Source organism: Prionailurus viverrinus, chromosome D3 (genome assembly GCF_022837055.1).
Source record: "Prionailurus viverrinus isolate Anna chromosome D3, UM_Priviv_1.0, whole genome shotgun sequence".
Taxonomy (NCBI): domain Eukaryota; kingdom Metazoa; phylum Chordata; class Mammalia; order Carnivora; family Felidae; genus Prionailurus; species Prionailurus viverrinus.
In genome coordinates, this window is record NC_062572.1 from 9,472,706 (window position 1) to 9,492,960 (window position 20,255).

Genomic DNA, 20,255 nt, shown 5'->3' on the forward strand with positions numbered 1-20,255 from the left:
TAATGTGGAAAATGAAGATCAGATTTAAGTTATTTTATAAAAACCATGCCTATGATCATGTAGATTTCCTACCACCGTGAACATATGCAATAGAAGCATGTCTCCAGGAAGTAAGCACGAGCAGGTTATAGGTGACAAGAAGGATGATTGCTGCTGCCTGAGTCCCACCTAGTCTTATGAACCTCTAAAATCAAGTGTCACCTGAAGTTAAAAAGGAGAAAATCTTTATTCTTAGTCATTAAAAAAGTTTTAAAAGGGTTAAGAACTGAAATGGCCATGTAATCACATGTAACTGTGATTTCATTCTAAGAGTGGCACACTTTTTATCTGTTTGAATGAACTTGAATTTCTCTCCTCACACTCTAAAAATTGAAACGCCAATGGGAAAACCTAACTGACCGCACAGGAGCGCTCAGGAAAGTTCACAACAAAATTTACCTCTTAATGAAATCAGCACTAATTTAATGTGATTTTGGAAACTATAATATGGGTCAACTCACTGATTCTATATTACAAGATGTAAGTGGAAATCTTAAATTCTCAACAGTGAAAACCATATTATTTTAGTACTTCAGACACCTAAGTTGACCTGCACAAAGTTCTCCAGCCATAAAACTCAGATGGAGATTTCTGCTTATTATTCTTATGTATACCATTTAATTATTTTATATAGGATACTTTTCTTCATTTTACCATTGCTTATGATGACTGTATTTAAAATGTGACTCATGTCTAAAGCATATCTAATGTTAGACTATTTTGACCACTTAAAATACAGCATGAGGCAAAAATATACTTTTTAACATTTTAACATTTGTTAACATTTGTTAAAATGTTAACAAAGAGCAATAAAAATACGTAATGCCAGTAACTTCCAGGGGAAGAAGAGAAGCAGAATGTTTCCTTGCTGGAGAGTGCTTTCATTATGGTAAAACTTTCTTTTGTGCCTTAGGCAGGCCATGCCAAGTGGTGGTAATACTGATGAGGAAGAGGAAGAAGATGATGGCTTTCTCCACAAAAGATGCTTTCTGTTACACAAAGCATTACGTTTCAGTTAAACTAAGGAGAAACATCTGAAGACAGAGGAGTTTTAGGAACAGATTTGCCAAAACTTATAGGAATGGGTTCATCTTTTCTTCAGATTCATGACCCTCAATGGCACAAGTTATTCTTAAAGTATCTTTTCAGAGGTTTAAAACAAATTAAGAATAGTCACACAAACTGAAAGAGACAAACAAAAGTCTTCCTACCATACATCGCATGCGTCTGCTCATGAGCCCCGTACTGAGTTGCTGAAGAAGACACTAAACCAGGCTGGGCATGTGCTGGTGGTGCCATCATTCTAGCATTACCCTGTATTACAGGACTATAGACATGAGGATGCTGTGTTCAAACAAAAAATAAAGAGAAAACATTAAACTATCAAATACAGTCAAGCAAATTTTAGTTAGATGTCTTAACTCCATGGTTTCCAGAAACAAGTTTGAAAATCCTAAAACCGTTTTTGGCTATTTCCTTTGAAATACGTTAACACTGATCAGCAATCTTATATGAAAAAGACCCCCCAAGTCCTTAGCTATCTACTTCACCATAACACACAGCACAACTATAAAGGAAAACCCCTTTACCATATTAAAAGTTAGAAGTTATTTAAATGGAACAAAAATGAAGAGTTCGGTCGTATCGGCCTTACCTGAGACTGATAATGTGGCACATGCTGAACAAGAGGCTGATTTGGAAACTGCTGAGGACTATAGGCAACATATTGTGTGGAATAAGCTGGTGGGGTGGCCACAATCGGTGGGCCTGCTGCTGAGGCTGGGTGCATCATGGTGCTCTGATGATGCTGGTCTTGCCGCTGTTGGGGCATATTTGGTACTGCAGAAAAGATGACTTAGTATTAGAAAAGAGCATCTCCAGAATCAAACACATGAACACGGTCCACGAGCCTGGGCATGACTGGACCCTCCTGCCTGCCTTTCCAATGCCATGCTATACCATTCCCTCCGCTGCTGCAGCCACTCTGCGCTATTTTCCTGCCACACATGCTACTAGGCCTCAGTCACAAACACTGATTCTCGAAGCTCAGCTTGGACAACTCTGACTCGTCCTTCAGGTGTCAGCCTGAAAGCAACTTCCTCAGAGAGACCCTCTATAATGACCCCCAGATTTGATCAAATCCCTGCATCAGACTCTTACAGCACTATAAAATGTTTCTTACATACTACTACTCAGATAACCCCTGTCTGATATGCCAAATTATGCCACTTGCTACAGAAGGGCATTAGACGTATACAAAGAAAAACAATAGTTCACAAAAGCCAATATAGAGCCAATACTAACCTTAACTCCATCTTAATTTCCTACCACTGAATTCTTACACAATTTCTTGCTTTCTCAAAACACAGCATCACATGCTATCACGTAGCAGATTTCTAAATAGCTCTTTTTTAAAAAATGTTTTTCGTCTTTTATTATTCCACCCAGATTTCTGCCTGTGGTCCTCCTCCTGTTAAAATTCTAGTTAAGAATTCAACTCATGGGGTGCCTGGGTGGTTCAGTCAGTAGCGAATGCGATTCTTAGGGTGTGAATTCGGATCCCACACTGGGTGCAGAAATTACTTAAAAAAAAAAAAAAAGAAGAAGAAGAAGAAGAAGAAGAAGAATTCAGCTCAACTGTCATCTCCTTTGTAGTATCTTTCCCAGTTTGCCCAAAAGAGCTAGCTGCATGTTTTGTGTATCTTTCCCTTGCATGTCTATTGTAACACTGATTGCTGTCTGTGATGGGTTTACGGAGTGATGTTAACAAAGCCACTTGAGGGAAGAATCATGAACCACTGCCCACAACAAGGTATGAGGCACAAAGAAGGTATAACTTGGCATCTTCATAAAATCACCAGAATTATACAAGTAACTACTAGTTTAGTGACAAAATTTGCTTTTTATTTTAAATATGTGAATTTTCTTAGTATACATTTAGGGGAGCTATATACTGTTTTATCTATTCAGAAAAGCCAATATGAAAATGGGAAAAATGAAGATGGTAATATCTTTCTGAATTTGATCTTCAGAGTCCACATATTTCTTTTTATAAATTTTACTTTATTTTAAAATGTTTTATTTATTTTTGAGAGAGAGAGCATAAATGGGAAAGAGCAGGGTGGGTGGGGCTAGGGAGGGACCGGGGGCAGGGGGGGGGGGCACAGGGACAGAGAATCCAAAGTGGGTTCCACGCTGTCAGCCTCAAGCCTAATGCAGGGCTCAAATTCATGAACCACAAGATCATGTCCTGAGTGAGCCAAAGTCGGACGCTCAACTGACTGAGCCACTTAGGCGCCCCTCCACATAATTTTTTTTAAGTTTATTTACTTATTTGGAGACAGAGAGAGAGAGAGAGAGAGAGAGAGAGAGAGAGAGAGAGAGAGAATCCCAAGCAGGCTCCCCACTGACAGTGCAGAGCCTGATGCAGGGATCCATCTCACAAACTGTGAGAACATGACCTGAGCCCAAATCAAGCATCAGACACTTAACCAACTGAGCCACCGAGGTGCCCTGAGAATACCTGGGGTGTCTGGGTGGCTGTTAGTTGAATGTCCAACTTTGGCTCAGGTCATAACCTCAGGTTTCATGAGTTCGAGTCTCACATGGGTTTGATGCTGTCGGCACAGAGCCCACTACAGATCCTCTGATGCTCTGTCTCCCCCTCTGTGCCCCTCCCCTGCTCATGCTCTCCCTCTCAAAACTAAGTAAAACATTAAAAAGAAAAAGCCAATTCCTTTTAGTAAAGAAAATCCACCCCAAATTCCTATAACATTTTTATCAAATGAAAGGTTATCTAATTAAATTCACTAACTGAACTGAACCTTTTCACTATTTTTTGATATTTGATTATGACTCTCGTATTAAAATTAGAAAGCCAGTCCAGTGTGCAGTCTTAAGATTTAAAATTCTAGTTACACATACAGAAAATGTCTGAATACAATCTTTTTTTATTTTTTATGTTTATTATGAGAGACAGAGAGAGAGACCAACCATGGTAGCAGGGCAGTGGAGGAGGTGCAAAGAGAAGGAGACACAATCTGAAGCAGGCTCCAGGCTCTGAGCTGCCAGCACAGAGGCTGATGCAGGGCTCCAACCTCATGAGCCGTGAGATCATGACCTGAGCCAAAGTCAGACACTTAACCAACTGAGCCACCTAGCCACCCCTACAATCTTTAAACATAAAAAATTCAATTATACAAAACAAAATCCTCCCTTCCACCATCTGCATACCATTTTCTTCGCTAATAGCAACCACTATCCTACTCACTTGCACATACGCATATGTATTTACACAGACATATACCTGAGTCTACAGTGTATATATTTTCCTTAAATTTAATCTACTTAATATTAAATGATACCTGGGTGGCTTAGTCAGTTAAGTGTCCAACTCTTGAGTTCGGCTCAGGTCATGATCTCACAGTTCGTGAGTTCAAGCCCCCCAATGGGCTCTGCACTCATAGCACAGAATCTGCTTGGGATCCTGTCTCCCTCTCTCTCTCTCTCTCTGCCCCTCTCCCACTTGCTCTCGCTCTCTCTAAAAAAGATGGTAATGGAAATGCATACTCTGGATAGCAAAAAATAATTGCTAATTTTTAAAGGAGCGAATAATGGCACTATTAACTATGATTTTTAAAACAAAGAGTCTGTAACTCTTAAATATACACACTGAAATAGTGATAGGTGAAATTATATGATGTCTAGGATTGCTTCAAAATAATCCGGTGAAGGCAGGGTGTAAGACAGTGAGGATATGAATGACCATCACTGGTTGTGAGCTGATAAAGCCTTTCAAAAATGTTTGTAATAGACAGCCCAACATGAAATAATTTTTTAAAAATGACTTAAAGATGATAAACAAATGCAACCTGTAAACCTCATTTGAATCTTAACTGGAACAAATTAATTGTAAAAATATACATATATTTTAAAGATACCTAGAGAAATTTGAGGATATCAGGGAAGAACTGTTCATTCTATTTAGGGGTGATAATGGTACTTATAGGTGTTTTATTGTTTTAAGAGCCCTAATATTTCCAGAAAAATGAATTATTTACAGATAAAATGATATATCTGAGACATGCTTCAAAATAATCTAAAAGAGAAGGGATGTTATAGGTGAAACAAAATTGTCCTTGAGTGTATGATTTTCAAAAGTACTTGTATACTACTGTACTATTCTAACTGCTATATATATATATATTTTTTTTTAATTTTCAATAAATAGGTTTTTAAAAAACTTATTTATTTTATTTTATTTTTTTTAGTAGTCAAGATATGTATGAAGCTCAAAAATAAAGAAGAAAACCTGGGAGTGGCTGGATGAAAAAGTAGTCCTATCGGAGATAAGCACTCTAATAGAACAGAACAAAAAAACCCAGAAATAGACTCAACTGCACATGGGCCCTTAATATATGATAAAAAATAGTATTTCATATCAATTTGATCTCTGGCCATAATGGAATTTAAAATTCAAAAACAGAAATACATCTGGAAATATTCAAATATTTGGAAATTTCAACACAATGCCAAATAACCCACTGGTCAAAAAAGAAATTATAAGACAAAAAATATTCTGAATTGAGTAAAAATGAAAATACAACACAGTAAGTTTTGGGGATGCAGCTAAGACAATGATTAGAAATTTGTGGCTTTAAATACTTCTATTAGAAAAGAAAGTTTGAAAATCACCAACTGAAGCGACCACCCTAAGAAACTAGAAAAACTGCAAATTAAATCCAAAGAAAGCAAAAGAAATTAAGTGATAAAAAGCAAAAATCAACAAAATAGAAAATATAGAAAAAGCAATGAAACTAGAAGTGGTTCTCTGAAAAAATTAATGAGTCTCTAGCAAGACTGATCAAGAAAAAAAGGGAGAGAAACAAATTATTAGTACCAGAAATGAAATACAGAGCATCATTACAGAGACTATAGACATTAAAAAAATAAAGAAGGGGCACCGGGGTGGCTCAGTCAGTTAAGCGTCCAACTTCAGCTCAGGTCATGATCTCGCGGTTCGTGAGTTCAAGCCCCATGTCAGACTCTGTGCTAATAGCTTGGAGCCTGGAGCCTAGAGCCTGCTTTGGATTCTGTGTCTCCCTCTCTATCTGCCCCCCACCCCCACTCACATTCTGTCTCTGTCTCTCTCTCAAAAATACATAAACATTAAAAAAATAATAAAATAAAATAAAAATTATGACAACTTTAGGCTACTACATTGGTAAGTTAGACAAACGGCCACAATTAACTGGATAACAAAACGATACAAAGACATTACAAAGTAATGCAAACTACAGATCAATATCCCCTAAGAACATAGGTGAAAAACCTCCTAACCAAAACACTATCAAGTCAAATCCAGGAATGTGTAAAAAGGATAATACACTATGACTAATGTAAGTGGGATGCCAGGAACGCAAAGCTGGTTCAATTCACAAATAAATGTAATTCTTCAAAATAACAGCAAATCAGAAAAACTATATGATCATCGATCATCATAACAAAGTATTTAACAGAAGTCAATAGCCAACCATTCATGATAAAAAAAAAAAAAAACCCTCAGCAAATTAGGAATCGAAACCACACCAAACGGTATGCAGGCATTCCTCAGAGATATCTAGGTTTGGTTCCAGAACACTTCAATAAAGTGAGTATCACAACAAAGTGAGTCAAGTGTGTTTTCTCATTTCCCATCGTTCTAAAAGTTATGTTTACAGCATACTATAGCCTGTAAGTGCATAACAGCACTGTCTACAAAAAACAACATGCATACATTAAAAAATACTTGATTCCTAAAAAATGCCAACCCTCATCTCAGCTTTCAGTGAGTTTGTAATCACTAATCACAGATCATATATATATGTACGTGTAAATATATATATGTGTGTGTGTATATATATATGTATATAAAACAAATAATGTAAACATTTAAAATAATGAGAATTACCAAAATATGACACAGAGACAAATGCTGAGCAAACGCTGTGGGAAAAATGAAGTCAACAGACTTAGACTTGCCTGACAAAGAGTTGCCACAAAACTTCACTTTATTTAAAAAAATAAATAAAAGGCAGTATCTGTGGAATGTAATAAAAGGGAGCATGCCTGTACCTAACAGTGTAAGATAATAATAACAGTGTAAGTAAGAACTTAGGATAAGTTCTTTACCCTAAGAATAGCAACATGGTAAGGATCACGTCACTTCTAGTCAGTAATGTATTAGAAGACTTAGCTAGTACAATAAAGCAAGAAAAAGATACAGTGATTAGATTATGATGGTGTACACAGAAAATTCTAAGTCTAAAAAAAAGCCACTAGAGGGGTGCCTGGGTGGCTCAGTCAGCTAAGTGCCCAACTTTGGCTCAGGTCATGATCTCATGGTTCATGGGTTTGAGCCCCGCACTGGGCTCTGTGCTGACAGCTCAGAACCTGAAGCCTGCTTCCTGCTTCAGATTCTGTGTCTCCCTCTCTCTGCCCTTCCCCCACTCGTGCACTCCATCTCAGTCTCAAAATAAATAAACCGACAAACATTTTTAAAAAGCTATAGAAACAATAAATGTGTTTAGCGAAGTGGTAAGACAAGACACAAGCTCAATATTAAAAAATCAAGTGTATCTCTATATACTTGGTAAACAATGTTAAAAAATTTTAAAACACTGAAACAATAGCATAAAAATATGAAATACTAAGTGATAAATTTAAGAAAATATATGCAAAACTTATACAATGAAAAAGACTACAAAACACCGGTGAAACTGAAGATCTAAATAAATGGAGAGATATACCATGTTTCTGAACAGGAAAATTCAATATTGTTACAGGGGGACACAATTCCCCTACAAACTGGTCTTCAGATACGATGCAGAATTCCAAACTGGTTCTAAAATTTATTTGATAATACAAAGAACCTAGGGTACCTAAAACAAGTTTAACAAATAAAACCGGAGCACCTACATGAATTGATTTTAAAAATTATTATAAAGTAACAGTAATCAAGAAAGTGAATACTAGCATGAGGATAGACACACGGATCAATACAATAAAAATTAGTTCAGCAACAGACCACATATATATGGTCAACTGAATTCTGTGAAAATGCAGAGATAATAAGTAAAACAGAGGCTAGTGCTGAGAAAACTGAATATATGCATATACACATATGGGGAAAAAATGAACTTCAACATAACCTCAAGCCCTACACAAAAATTAATTTCAGATTGATCATATACCTAATTTTGGAAAAGATAAAACATATTAAACTTCTAGAAGAATATATAAAAATATTCACAATCTAGGGCAGGCAAAGAGTTCTTAGTAATGACACAAAAAAGTATGAGTGATAAGAGAAGAACTTGATAAATGGGACTTCATCAAATTTAACACCAGCTCTTCAAATGAAAACCTGGCTAAAAGCAAGCCACAGACTGGGAGAAAATATTTGTAACACCCATTTCTGATAAAATACAATTATTAGTAGGAAAAGAAACCCAATGTGAACAAAGGGAAAAAATTTGAACAGACACTTCTGCAAAAACTGACAGTCAATTAATGCACGAAAAAATTGCCCATGATCAGTAATCATTAGGGAAACACACTCTACAACCACAATGAGACACCACAACACACCCACTAGACTGGCCAGAATTAAAAAGAGATAATACCAAGTGTTGGCAAGAATGTAAAATATTTGTGACTCTCACACAACTGATCAGTTGGAATGTAAAATGATACAATCACTTTGGAAAACAACTGATCAGTTTCTTATTAATTTAAAATTGTACTTACCATACAACTCAAAAATCCCCATTCTAGGTGTTTAAGAAATGAAAGCAAATACTTATACAAACACCAGTACACAAATGCTCTTACAGCCTGTTTATTCGTAATAGCCCAAAACTGGAAATAACCAAAATATTTATCAAACCTGTAACAACTAAATTATAGTTTAATCATCAAAATGGAATGCTACTCAGCAATAAAAAAGAACTGATACAGGTGACAACATGAAATATTTTCAAATTATTATGCTGTTTAAACCAGATGCAAAAAACTATATACTATATAATTCCATTTATAAAAAAAATTCTAGAAAAGTCAAATCTAATCCATAGTAAGAGAAAGCAGGTCAATGGTTGCCTGAAGCCAGGGGTAGGTGAGTAGAGTTTGATAAAGAACAGACACAAAGCACAATCATTACACCTTGGTTGATGAGGCAATAACACATGGGTACGAGTAAATACAAATTCATCAAAATGTACACTTCAAAGGAATACATTTTATTGTATGCAAATTATAGAAAACAACTAATTTAAAAAATCTGGATAGCCGTTTGGAATAAGATTAACTAGATTCCTCTTATACAGTATACATGATGACTTCCAAATAGATGAGAGATTTAAATGTTAAGAAAAGGAATCTGTATACATTCTGAAAGAAAATGCGTATAATTTCCTTCACTACATGAGTGGGGAAAATATTAAAAACTATGAACCAAAAAATTCAAAGGTAAATCTCAGGAGAAAATTAGAAGACTTTTAAGGAAAAAAAAACATGAGAAAATCTTTGCAACCTTGGAGTATGCAAATTCAGGAAACCAAAGCATAAGCATACAAGAAAAACTGAAATAATGGTCTGCAAAATTTAAAACTTCTGTTCTTCCAAAGACATTTAAGAAAATAATCCACAGATTACAAAAAAAGATTTGAAATACACACATCAGAAAAAGGACCTGTATCTATCCATACTAATTCAATAGGACAACCAACCAATACAAAATGAAAAAAAAAAAAAAAAAAAAAAGAATGAGAAAAGCCTGATACACAAATATACAGTAATTTCAATGGAATAGATCTTAAAACAAAAAACCCCACAAGTGCAGAACAGTACATATAGTATGCTTCCTTTTTTACATGATGGAAGAAAACTGTTAACACAAAGATGCCATGACAATTTATTTTATTATTTTTAAAGTTTATTAGAGACAGAGACAGAGAGAGAGAGAGAGAGAGAGAGAACATGCAAGCATGAGCGTGCATGAGTGGGAGAGGGGCAGAGAGAAACCCAAGCAGGCTCTGTGCTGTCAGCATGGAGCCCAACGTGGCACTCAAACTCACGAACCATGAGATCATGACCTGAGTAAAATCAAGAGTTGGACATTTAGCCAACTGAGCCACCCAGGTGCCCCGTCATGACAATTTAATGAGGACATAGTCTTTTCAACAAATGGTGCTCGCGTATGTGGAAAACCACATGCAAAAGAATGAATTTGGATCCCTATCCTCATACCATGCACAAAAATTAACTCAGAATGGGGCACTCAGTTGGCTCGGTAGGAAGAGCAAGTGACTCTTGATCTCGGGGTCAGGAGTTTGAGCCCCATGTTGGAGTTAGAGATCACTTAAACGAATAAAACTTTAAAAAAATTAACTCAGAATGGATTATCAATCTAATAAATGTTGCAACCAAACTATAAAACTCTTTATAAGTCACAGTAAATCTTTGTGACTTTGGTTCAGACAATGGTTTTTCCTTAGATATAACACCAAAAGCATAAGCCACAACAATAAAAACACAAATGAATTTGCATCAGAATTAAAAACTTCTGTGCTTACAGGGTGCTTCTGGTGCTTGGGATTCTCTTTTTCCTTTCTCTGCCCTTTCCCGCTCACATGCTCACACATGTATGCTCTTTGTGTGTCTCTCTCAAAATAAAATAAACTTAAAAAAAATACCAGGGGTGCCCAGGTGGCTCTGTCTCAGTTGGCTGAGAGTCCGACTTCAGTTCAGGTCATGATCTCACAGTTGGTGAGTTTGAGCCCCGCATCGGTTCACTGTTGTCAGCACAGAGCCAGCTTCGGATCCTCTGTCCCCACCTCTTTCTGCCCCTCCCCCGCTCATTCACTCAATCTCTCTCTCTCTCTCTCTCTAAACAATAAATACACATTTAAAAAGTAAAAAATAAAACGAAACTTTTGTGCTACAAAGGACACCATGAAGCAATTTTTAAAACTCTCATCAAATGGAAGTATTTGTAAGTACTTTATCTGATAAAGGGTTTGTATACAGAGAGCATAAAGAACATCTACAATTCAATAATTAAAAGACAAATAACCGAGTTAAAAATTAGGTCAGGAATCTGAATAGACATTTTTCTACAGCGATATGCAAATAGCTGATAGGCACACAGAAAGATGCTCAATACCATCAGTCATTAGGGAAATGCAAATTAAAACCATGATGAGATACTTTATAACCACTGAGATAGATATAACCAAAAAGACAATAGCAAGTATTGGCAAGAATGTGGAGAAACTGGAATCCTTGTACACTACTGATAGAAATATAAAATGATGCATACACTCCAACACAGTAATTTCACTCCAGGAGAAATAAAAACATAAGTCTACACAAAAACTTGCATACAAATGTTCACGGCAGCATTACTCATAAGACTCAAGAGTGGCAGCAACCCAAAGAGGAATCAATTGATGAACGGATAAATAAGATGTGGTATATCCACACAATGGAATAGTATTTATCCATAAAAAGGAATGAAGTACTGATAAATGCTCCAACATGGATGAATTTTGAAAACATTTCACTAAGTAAAAGAAACAAGGCAGAAAAGCCTACATACAACATGTTTTCCCTCATACGAAATATCCAGAATAGGCAAATCTATAGAGAAAGCAAGCATATTATCCCTAGGGTATGAGAGTGTATATGCATGGGGAGGGGGAGGGGTAACTGCTAAAAGGTACAGGATTTCTTACTGGAGTGATAAAAATGGTCTTTTTTTTTTCTTTTTAAAAGTAATCTCTACAACCAATGTAAGTAAGGCTCAAACTCACAACTCCAAGATCAAGAGTCAATGCTCTACCAACTGAGCCAGCCAGGTACCCCAAAAATGTTCTAAAATGTGCTGTAGCAATGACTGGACAACTCTGATACACTGAAAACCACTAAACTGTATACTTCAATGGGATGGATTTTTTTTAAACTTTTTTTTTTTTTTCAACGTTTATTTATTTTTGGGACAGAGAGAGACAGAGCATGAACAGGGGAGGGGCAGAGAGAGAAGGAGACACAGAATCGGAAACAGGCTCCAGGCTCTGAGCCATCAGGCCAGAGCCCGACGCGGGGCTCGAACTCACGGACCGCGAGATCGTGACCTGGCTGAAGTCGGACACCCAACCGACTGCGCCACCCAGGCACCCCATCAATGGGATGGATTTTATGGCATGTGAATTATATTTAAATAAAACGATTTTAAAAATATATATTTATAGAAAATGAATATTCACAAAAATAAACACTGTGAGGACAAACAGAAAATAATTTTAAACGATCATCTGCTGATGATAAAAAAAAAAAAAAGATGCACCTACTAGAACAGAAGTGATTAGAGAAAGTACAAGTGGAAGAGACTGGGCTGGAAGCAAGACTTCTCCGAATGATCTCTTTATGTCATTCCACTTTGCAATCTTACAAATATTTTGCGTATGCATAAAATTAAAATAATCAAAAAGCTATCCCTGACAAATGAAAACAAGTCCAATCAGACTGGTCTATCTATGTATCAAACCACTGATATGACTCAGTAACTCTGGAAGACAGTATTTTGGAAGTAGCAAAGACACCAACAGTTTCTCACTCAGAAAACTGGCACTTACACAATTCTTAATGAAACAGACAGTAAGGAAAAGTTAGACAACAAATATTTAAAGACTATTTTATACACATTGTAGTAAAATGAAACAGGCTCACCAAGATGGGCCCCTGCGATCCTGCCTCCTGGTATTCACACCCCTGTGTAGTCCCCTTACTGTTCCAGGTTGGCTTTGTGCAATCTACAGCATACTGCAGAAGTTATGTCACTTCCAAGATTAGGTTGTAAAACACACTGCAGCTTCCACTTAGATCAATTTCTCTCTGAATACTCATTTTGGGAGAAGCCAGCTGCCACGTTATGACCAGCACTATCCTGTCAACAACTCTGAATCTGGAAGTAGATTGTCCAGCCTCATTTAACCCTTCATATACTACAGTTCTAACCAACATCTTGGCTGCAATTTCTTAAGAGATTCTGACGCAGAACCACCCAGTTAAACCGCTCCTGAATTTCTGACCCTCCTGAGATAATTTACGTTTATTGTTTTAGGCAGCTAAGCCCTGTGATAATTTGTTAAAAGACAGATAAAAAGATAGGATTGGGCTATCACCACCTGAGCTCTTAATTTTACCAATACTCAGAATAAGACCAATATTGTGGACCTCCTGAATGATCTAATATAAAGCACTGATAATCATCTTAAATATTCTTACCTCTCTCCTACAAAAAAGTTAAACCTGAACTGAAGTACTCAATGCCATCACAAGGAGTAGAGACACAAATCTAGAATACGGGACATTCCTACATAACAACTGGTTCCTGCCACAAAGCAGTAACAGGAAAACAAAGAGAAAAGGAACTACAAAGACATGTAATAAATGTAATAATTTATAGATCAGGGGCATCTGGGTGGCTAAGTCGGTTAAGCATCCGACTTTGGCTCAGGTCACGATCTCACTGTTCGTGGGTTCAAGTCCCGTGTCGGGCTTTGTGCTGACAGCTCAGAGCCTGGAGCCTACTTCAGTTTCTGTGTCTGTCTGTCTGTCTCTCTGCCCCTCCCCCACTCATACTCTGTTTCTCTCAAAAATAAACATTAAAAAAACTTTTTTTAAATAAACAAAATAATGTATAGATCATATTTTGATCCATATTCAAAACAGATCAATTATAAAAAATATTTTTTTAAAAATGTCTATTTGTTTGGGGGTAGGGGTGGGGGGGGTAGAGGCAGAGAGCCCGATTTGGGGCTCAACTTACAAACCAGAAGATCATGACCTAAGCTGAAGTTGGACACTTAACCAACCCAGTGCCCCTAATAATGTGATTTTTGATCCAATCAGGATAATCGATTAGATAAATTTATTAGATGAAAGGGAATTACTGTTTATTTTATAAAGTGTGATAACACCACTCTGGCCATCTAAGAAAAAAAAGCGCATAATTCAGAAAGATATACACTAAGTACATAGGAATAAAATGGCATGATGTCTGTGATTTACTTTTAATACTTCAGCAACAAAACAAAGCACCCTCAGGTAAATATGGCAAAATCTTGATAATTGCCAAATGTGAATTATGGACAAACCAATTATCCAGTCACTTCCCCTCTTCTGAGCATAGCATATGTTTATAGGTGCTGTTCTTGACATGTGCCTGTTCTCCCTTACTAGAAATGACCCTGCCTCCTGAAGATAAAGTGCCTCTCTCACACCAAGAGCCATACTGTACTATAATGCCATCTTAAAAAGAGGAAACATCCGTCTACTATGAAGATTCTGATGGTTTCTGAAATGAGCTGGCCTCTGCTCAAAAAGAAATTCTGGATGGGGAGTAGGGATGGGGGTGGAGAACTGCAGGTTAGTATAAAATTCAAAGGTGAGCCAGATACCATATGTTTTCACTCTTATGTGGATCCTGAGAAACTTAACAGAAACCCATGGGGGAGGGGAAGGAAAAAAAAAAAAAAAAGAGGTTAGAGTGGGAGAGAGCCAAAGCATAAGAGACTCTTAAAAACTGAGAACAAACTGAGGGTTGATGGGGGGTGGGAGGGAGGGGAGGGTGGGTGATGGGTATTGAGGAGGGCACCTTTTGGGATGAGCACTGGGTGTTGTATGGAAACCATTTTGACAATAAATTTCATATATTGAAAAAAAAATTTTTTTAAAAATTCAAAGGTCAGCAACTTGGTAAAATAATTTAACAAACACTCTTCAAAATTTAACATTGAAAACTTCAGATTCAATTATTCTTTTCAAAGAATTCTTTTGAACAATCATAACTGATGAGCATTTCTCCTCTCCTAGTTTTGTTCATAAAAATGCACCTTAGGGTGCCTGGGTGGCTTAGTACATTAAGCATCTGACTTCAGCTCAGATTATGATCTCATGGTACATGAGTTCAAGCCCCGCACTGGGCTCTCTGCTGTCAGCAAAGAGCCTGCTTTGGATCTTCTGCCCCTCCGCTGCATGCACACTCTCTCTCTCTCAAAAATCAATACACATTAAAAAAAAATACATCTGAACACCTTAGGCAGTGTTGGGTACCACAAGTCAGCGTACAGGCTCATCAAAAGTCAAAGCTGAACCACAAATATTACTTAATTCATGCAGCATGCACACTTACAAGCAAACACAGGCAGGATTATTCTCACCTTTACCTGCTCTATATGTCTTGGCTTGATTCACTGGCATGGGCGTCATAGGTATAGGGTATAATGGCTTGAGAGAATTAAAAAAAAAAAAAAAATGAAAATTAGGCTCTTATGATAGTAAGAATATATTTTACTATTTTCTCTTACTGGTATATTGTTAGAGAGCTAGTTCTGAGGTCTCCTGGTTTGCCAGGAGTCATTAAAAAATAAAATCACACTCACACCTAAAAGGACAAACCCCAAACCAGTAAATCTAAACCATTTTTCTTTCTCACCAGAAAACATTCTCACATTTTATACTAAAAACATACCATGCCATCACATGCCTCCTCTTTTCAAGTATTTTTGTTTCGCCATCACTACCTCAAGTCACCCCATACCTAGAGAGCGCTTGGGGTCAAATACAAATAACTAGGGAGGGTAAGCGCACATTAAATTCTAGGACTTACTTGCACGCCTGGGCTCACTGGGACTGGATACATCATATTTGGTGCAAAACAGACAGGCTGAGTATAAACTGGAGCTGGCTGCTGATGACCCACCATAGATGGGCTAGGTTGTGCTTGAGGACGAGGTGAAGTTGGGGTGGTAGAAGGCTTTGGCTATAAAAATAAAAATCAACTATCTTCAGATGAAAAGCTATTATTGCAATCTGAAAACTGATCTTCTCATCTTTCTAAGATCTACTCACTTTTAATTAGTCCCTTTTAATGAAAAAAACTTTAGAAAATAAACTTCCATATGTTTAAAATAAAAGGAAAAAGTTATGTAGGAAATGAAATTTGCCAACTCATTTATTACAATAATTTGCCAACATCAATAATACTACTAAAAATGACAGCTTTTTAAGCACCTAAAAATAAGTGATCCTTAAGGAACTGGAGAAAGTTTTTAACATCTTTTTAAAATTAATTTAAAAAAATTATTTTCAATTGTTTACTTATTTTTGAGAGACAGAGCGTGAGTGGGAGAGGGGTGGAGAGAAAGGGAGACACAGAATACGAAGCAGGCTCCAGGCTCTGAGCTGTCAGCACAGAGCCTGACATGGGGCTCGAACCCATGAGCCGCAAGATCACAACCTGAGCCAAAGTTGGACGCTTAACTGACAAAGCCACCCAGGCACCCCTAGAGTTTACTTAATTTTTGAGAGAGAGAGAGAGAAGAAAGAACAAGAGAGCCATCAGGGGTGGGGCAGAGAGAGAAGGAGAGAGAATCCCAAGCAGGCTCTGCAATGTCAGCGCAGATCCCGATGTTGGGCTCAAACTCACAAACTGTGAGACCATGACCCGATCAAGAGTCAGATGCTTAACCAACTGAGCCACCCAGGTGCCCTCTGGAAAGTGTTTCTAAAAGTAAAGAAATATCTTCTTACAAATTTAATAGAATAATAGTTCATCTATAAACCTGAGAGCCTCGCTAGCCAGCCAGTGAGGAAGATTCAAAGATTTGCCCCAGATCACATCTAACTGATGACAAAACAAAACACGAATCTTTTCCACAGCTCAGAAGTATTCATAAATGACCACAGAGAAAGGAACAGAAACTACAGGCTTTTCAGCATCCTATAACTGACTTTAGATGGCAGGTATGGGGGAAATCCTACTACTACCACATTTATCATTTTCGAGACTAGATTACTTCAAAGAAAGAAACAAACTTACCTGAGAAAAGGAACGAGGGTTAAACTCCTTTGCATTAGGATTCAGTGTTGATTTTCTCACTTGCCTAAACCAGGGGAAAATTAAAAAGGGCCAGTAAAATCTGCATGGAACTTATGTTTCTCTCAAGTCTTCCATACCTGTTTTGTTAAACTGCTGAACATACATTAAACAATTCTTACTGAATCACTAATCCTCTTCATTAAAACATATGCACGAATTTCCCACTCTTTAATCTGATAAGGATCGGCCAAAAAGGGGCAACTAAAAAAAAAAATGTTAATATATAGTTCTTCTCTCAGAGGCAATCAACAAATATTTAAACTGATAAGACAAAATATTCCTAAAAGCAATCCCTAATACACCAATTCTCTAGCATGTGGGTTTGTTTGTTTTTTAAGATTTTATTTTTAAGTAACCTCTGCACCTGACATGGGGCTCAAACTCACAATCCCAAGATCAAGAGTCGCACCCTCTGCTGACTGAGCCAGCCAGGTGCCCCCTAGCACGCAGTATTTTCTAATGTGACAAAGCGTTTCCTCCGTGACATGCCTTGGGAAAAATCATGACTCTAAGAAATAAAAACTTTTGCTTCAAATTAAGCAGCAGCACTCTTTGATCAACAAGCCGCACTCCAAAAGTTCAGCCATAACTGGACTGTATGGAGACCAGAACAAATGAATTAATAGCGGTTAGCTTGGATTAGGTTCTGAGGCTAGCCCACAAAGATCCATTCAATTGAAAACACACTGAATGTGCAGAATTAAGTTTATCTTAACAAATCTAACCATTAAGTAAAACACTGTTTATGATAGAAAACATGCTGAATTCCAAGTAGGGGCACCAGATACTTCTTCCTCTTCTCGGCAGTGACAGTTCCCGGTCTCAGCAGCAGAACCAGGAGGTGGGTACTGACTAGCGGCCAGGGGACAGAATTCCCAAAAGCCAGTAATTTTTCAACTCCTTGTACATTTACAGAAAAAAAAAACTTTCTTAATTTAGTCTAGTTTTTGACCATGGGAAACAAAAATGGGGAAGGAAAAGAGAAGTGCAGAGTGCAAAGACCTGATTTACTCAAGACATCACTGGTTTAGCCCAGCTGTTTGTAACTTGAGGTCCACCTACAAAACGGGTCCAAATGTCCAGACAGATTCTTGAGCTGAAGGGCCCTGTACCCTTTAAGAAACATGTAAGCAAATAACAGGATGTGCTCAATTCGAGGTCTACTCACTCAGCTGCATCTTTCTTCTCCTCTTTATCATCTTTATCTTGTTTGCATCCCGGACTGGAAGTCTGAACCCCTTGGGATGTGACCTCAGGTCCCCTCTTGTGTTCCGCATTACTGAGGACTGAAGGGGAAATGCTGGGACTGCTCGGTTTGCTGCTGCCACTGGTGCAATTGCTGCTGCTATTTTCAACGAAAGAATCCTTAGCATTTGGTTCAATTTTGTCTTTGACCAAATCTCTTGATTTTTCTCCCTCTCTATTTTTGTTTAGCAGTTGATCCATAGATTCAGAAGTAGAACTTGGCTGTAACTAAATAAAGGAAATAATTATGCTTAAATATTTTAAATAACTTTATAATGAATTTTCTCCATGAGTATAAGCAAACTAATATTTGTAAGCTTGAGATATACCAAATAAGGCTTTTTTCATTACTTTAAGAATGTTTTTATTATAAAGCAGTATTAGCAGAACACAATGTATATGCAACACAACCATAGTCATCTAAGCACTCCAACGTCCTAAACTCAAAAGTTAAATACTTACTTCCTGCCTTCCCTGTGTCAGAAATTGTGCCTGCTCGGTATGGAAAACATGGAAGAGCTCCTATCCTCGAACAGCCCATCACCTGGGTGAGACCAGATACTTAACAAAATGTGGTAAATGCTATGGGATCCTATAGGAAAAGCAACTTATAGAAAAAGGTTCTTCAGTGAAAGTCATCGAGTCTAAGGTAGAAAAGATTTGGTGGGGGGGAAGGGGGAGGGCGGGGAGTAGTAGTTTGGAAAATGGAATTGTCTAAGCTAAAGAAACAACATGCTTAAAAATCCAAGGGAAGAGAAGAAGACGGCTCCACACTGTGAAACAGAAAAGCACTATTGGCTGAAGCATAAATGCGTGGGTAAAGAAATGGCAAACTCACCGAAGAGGGACAAGATGATAAACGAACTTGAAAGCTACGTTAAGGACTCTAGCTTTTAATTCTCAGGAAAATGAGCAGTCACTGAAGAATTTTAAAGAGGTTTAGTACTGAGCAGATTTGTAGTTCACAAAGATGAACACAGTAGTCTTGCGGAAAATGAAATGGAGGGAGCCAAGTGAGCATATACAGTGACCGTTATGGAGGCTGAACTAAGTCCTGGGCCTGGACTCAAGAAGTAGTGGGCTGGGAAGCCAGAAGTAGGTGGATTCAAAGGGACACTGGACTAGACATGTTGGTCAGTTAGACCTTCTAACTTGTAAAGAAAGAAACTGCAAAATACAAGTACCATGAAGAAAAGCAGGAGACAAAAGATGTCAATGAAATAGTTGCTGAGGTTTTTAAGTTTGCCAGCCAGAAGAAAACAATGCTACCACCGTCCCAAGATGATTTAAGATGCCATACTCCAAAGAAAAGAGAGAGAAATAGATGAAGGAAATAATAAGAAAAAAAGAAGGAAAAAGGCACCACCTAAAAAGCTGAAGAGGTAATGAGAATATAAGCAGCCACTCCAAGCACCAAGAAGGGACTGCAAGGCTGAACAGACACAAACTATGTCTCAAGCCTCGAGACGGGCAAACAAATGTCAAAGCCTCACTCCTGAGGCTTGGCACGCAGCATTATGCATCTCAAGCTTCACTGCATCACCAATAGAGTTATAAAGTCCACAAGCAGCTCAGGGCAAAAGGTGATAGGAACATTTATTTGCACCCGGTGGCAATTTAAGCCACAATATAGGCACTTAATGTTTAAGCCACCATTTGTTCACATAAATCTTTAGTAGAGGCTACCAACATAACAGACCAACTGTATACTGCATAAGATTCTTTGAGTATTTATAAGAGTCTCTGAGGCAAAAATAAGACTTCTGTTGTCGTATTTGTATAAAGGAAAATCTATCTATAATACTGTGGTTGGACACTGTTCTAAATGATTTGCAAACTCATTCATTTAGCTGTTACAACAGACCTATGTGATATAGACACTATTATCACTACCTTACAAATGGGCAAACTAAGGCACAATTCATACTTTTGAGCATTCTGCTGTATTTCCTACCTGTAGTATACTAAGTAAACCTAAGTGAAAACT

General features: G+C 37.5%; 1 protein-coding gene across 13 annotated transcripts in view; it reads right to left on the reverse strand.

The window, feature by feature from the left end:
- ATXN2 (ataxin 2) overlaps positions 1 to 20,255 on the reverse strand; it is a 127,774-nt gene that overhangs the window by 21,845 nt on the left and 85,674 nt on the right. For 11 of the 13 annotated variants that reach the window (XR_007145848.1, XR_007145846.1, XR_007145847.1 and 8 more), the window contains 6 exons: positions 18,192 to 18,496; positions 16,964 to 17,027; positions 15,752 to 15,904; positions 15,303 to 15,369; positions 1,694 to 1,878; positions 1,251 to 1,383 (listed from right to left, as the gene is read on the reverse strand). Coding sequence is in view for 9 of the 13 variants with exons in the window: in XM_047828038.1 (XP_047683994.1) it covers positions 1,251 to 1,383; positions 1,694 to 1,878; positions 15,303 to 15,369; positions 15,752 to 15,904; positions 16,964 to 17,027; positions 18,192 to 18,496 (907 nt within the window). In the remaining 4 variants the exon portion in view is untranslated. The remainder of the gene's footprint in view (positions 1 to 1,250; positions 1,384 to 1,693; positions 1,879 to 15,302; positions 15,370 to 15,751; positions 15,905 to 16,963; positions 17,028 to 18,191; positions 18,497 to 20,255) is intronic. The other 2 variants (XM_047828035.1, XM_047828039.1) reach the window with 1 other exon arrangement.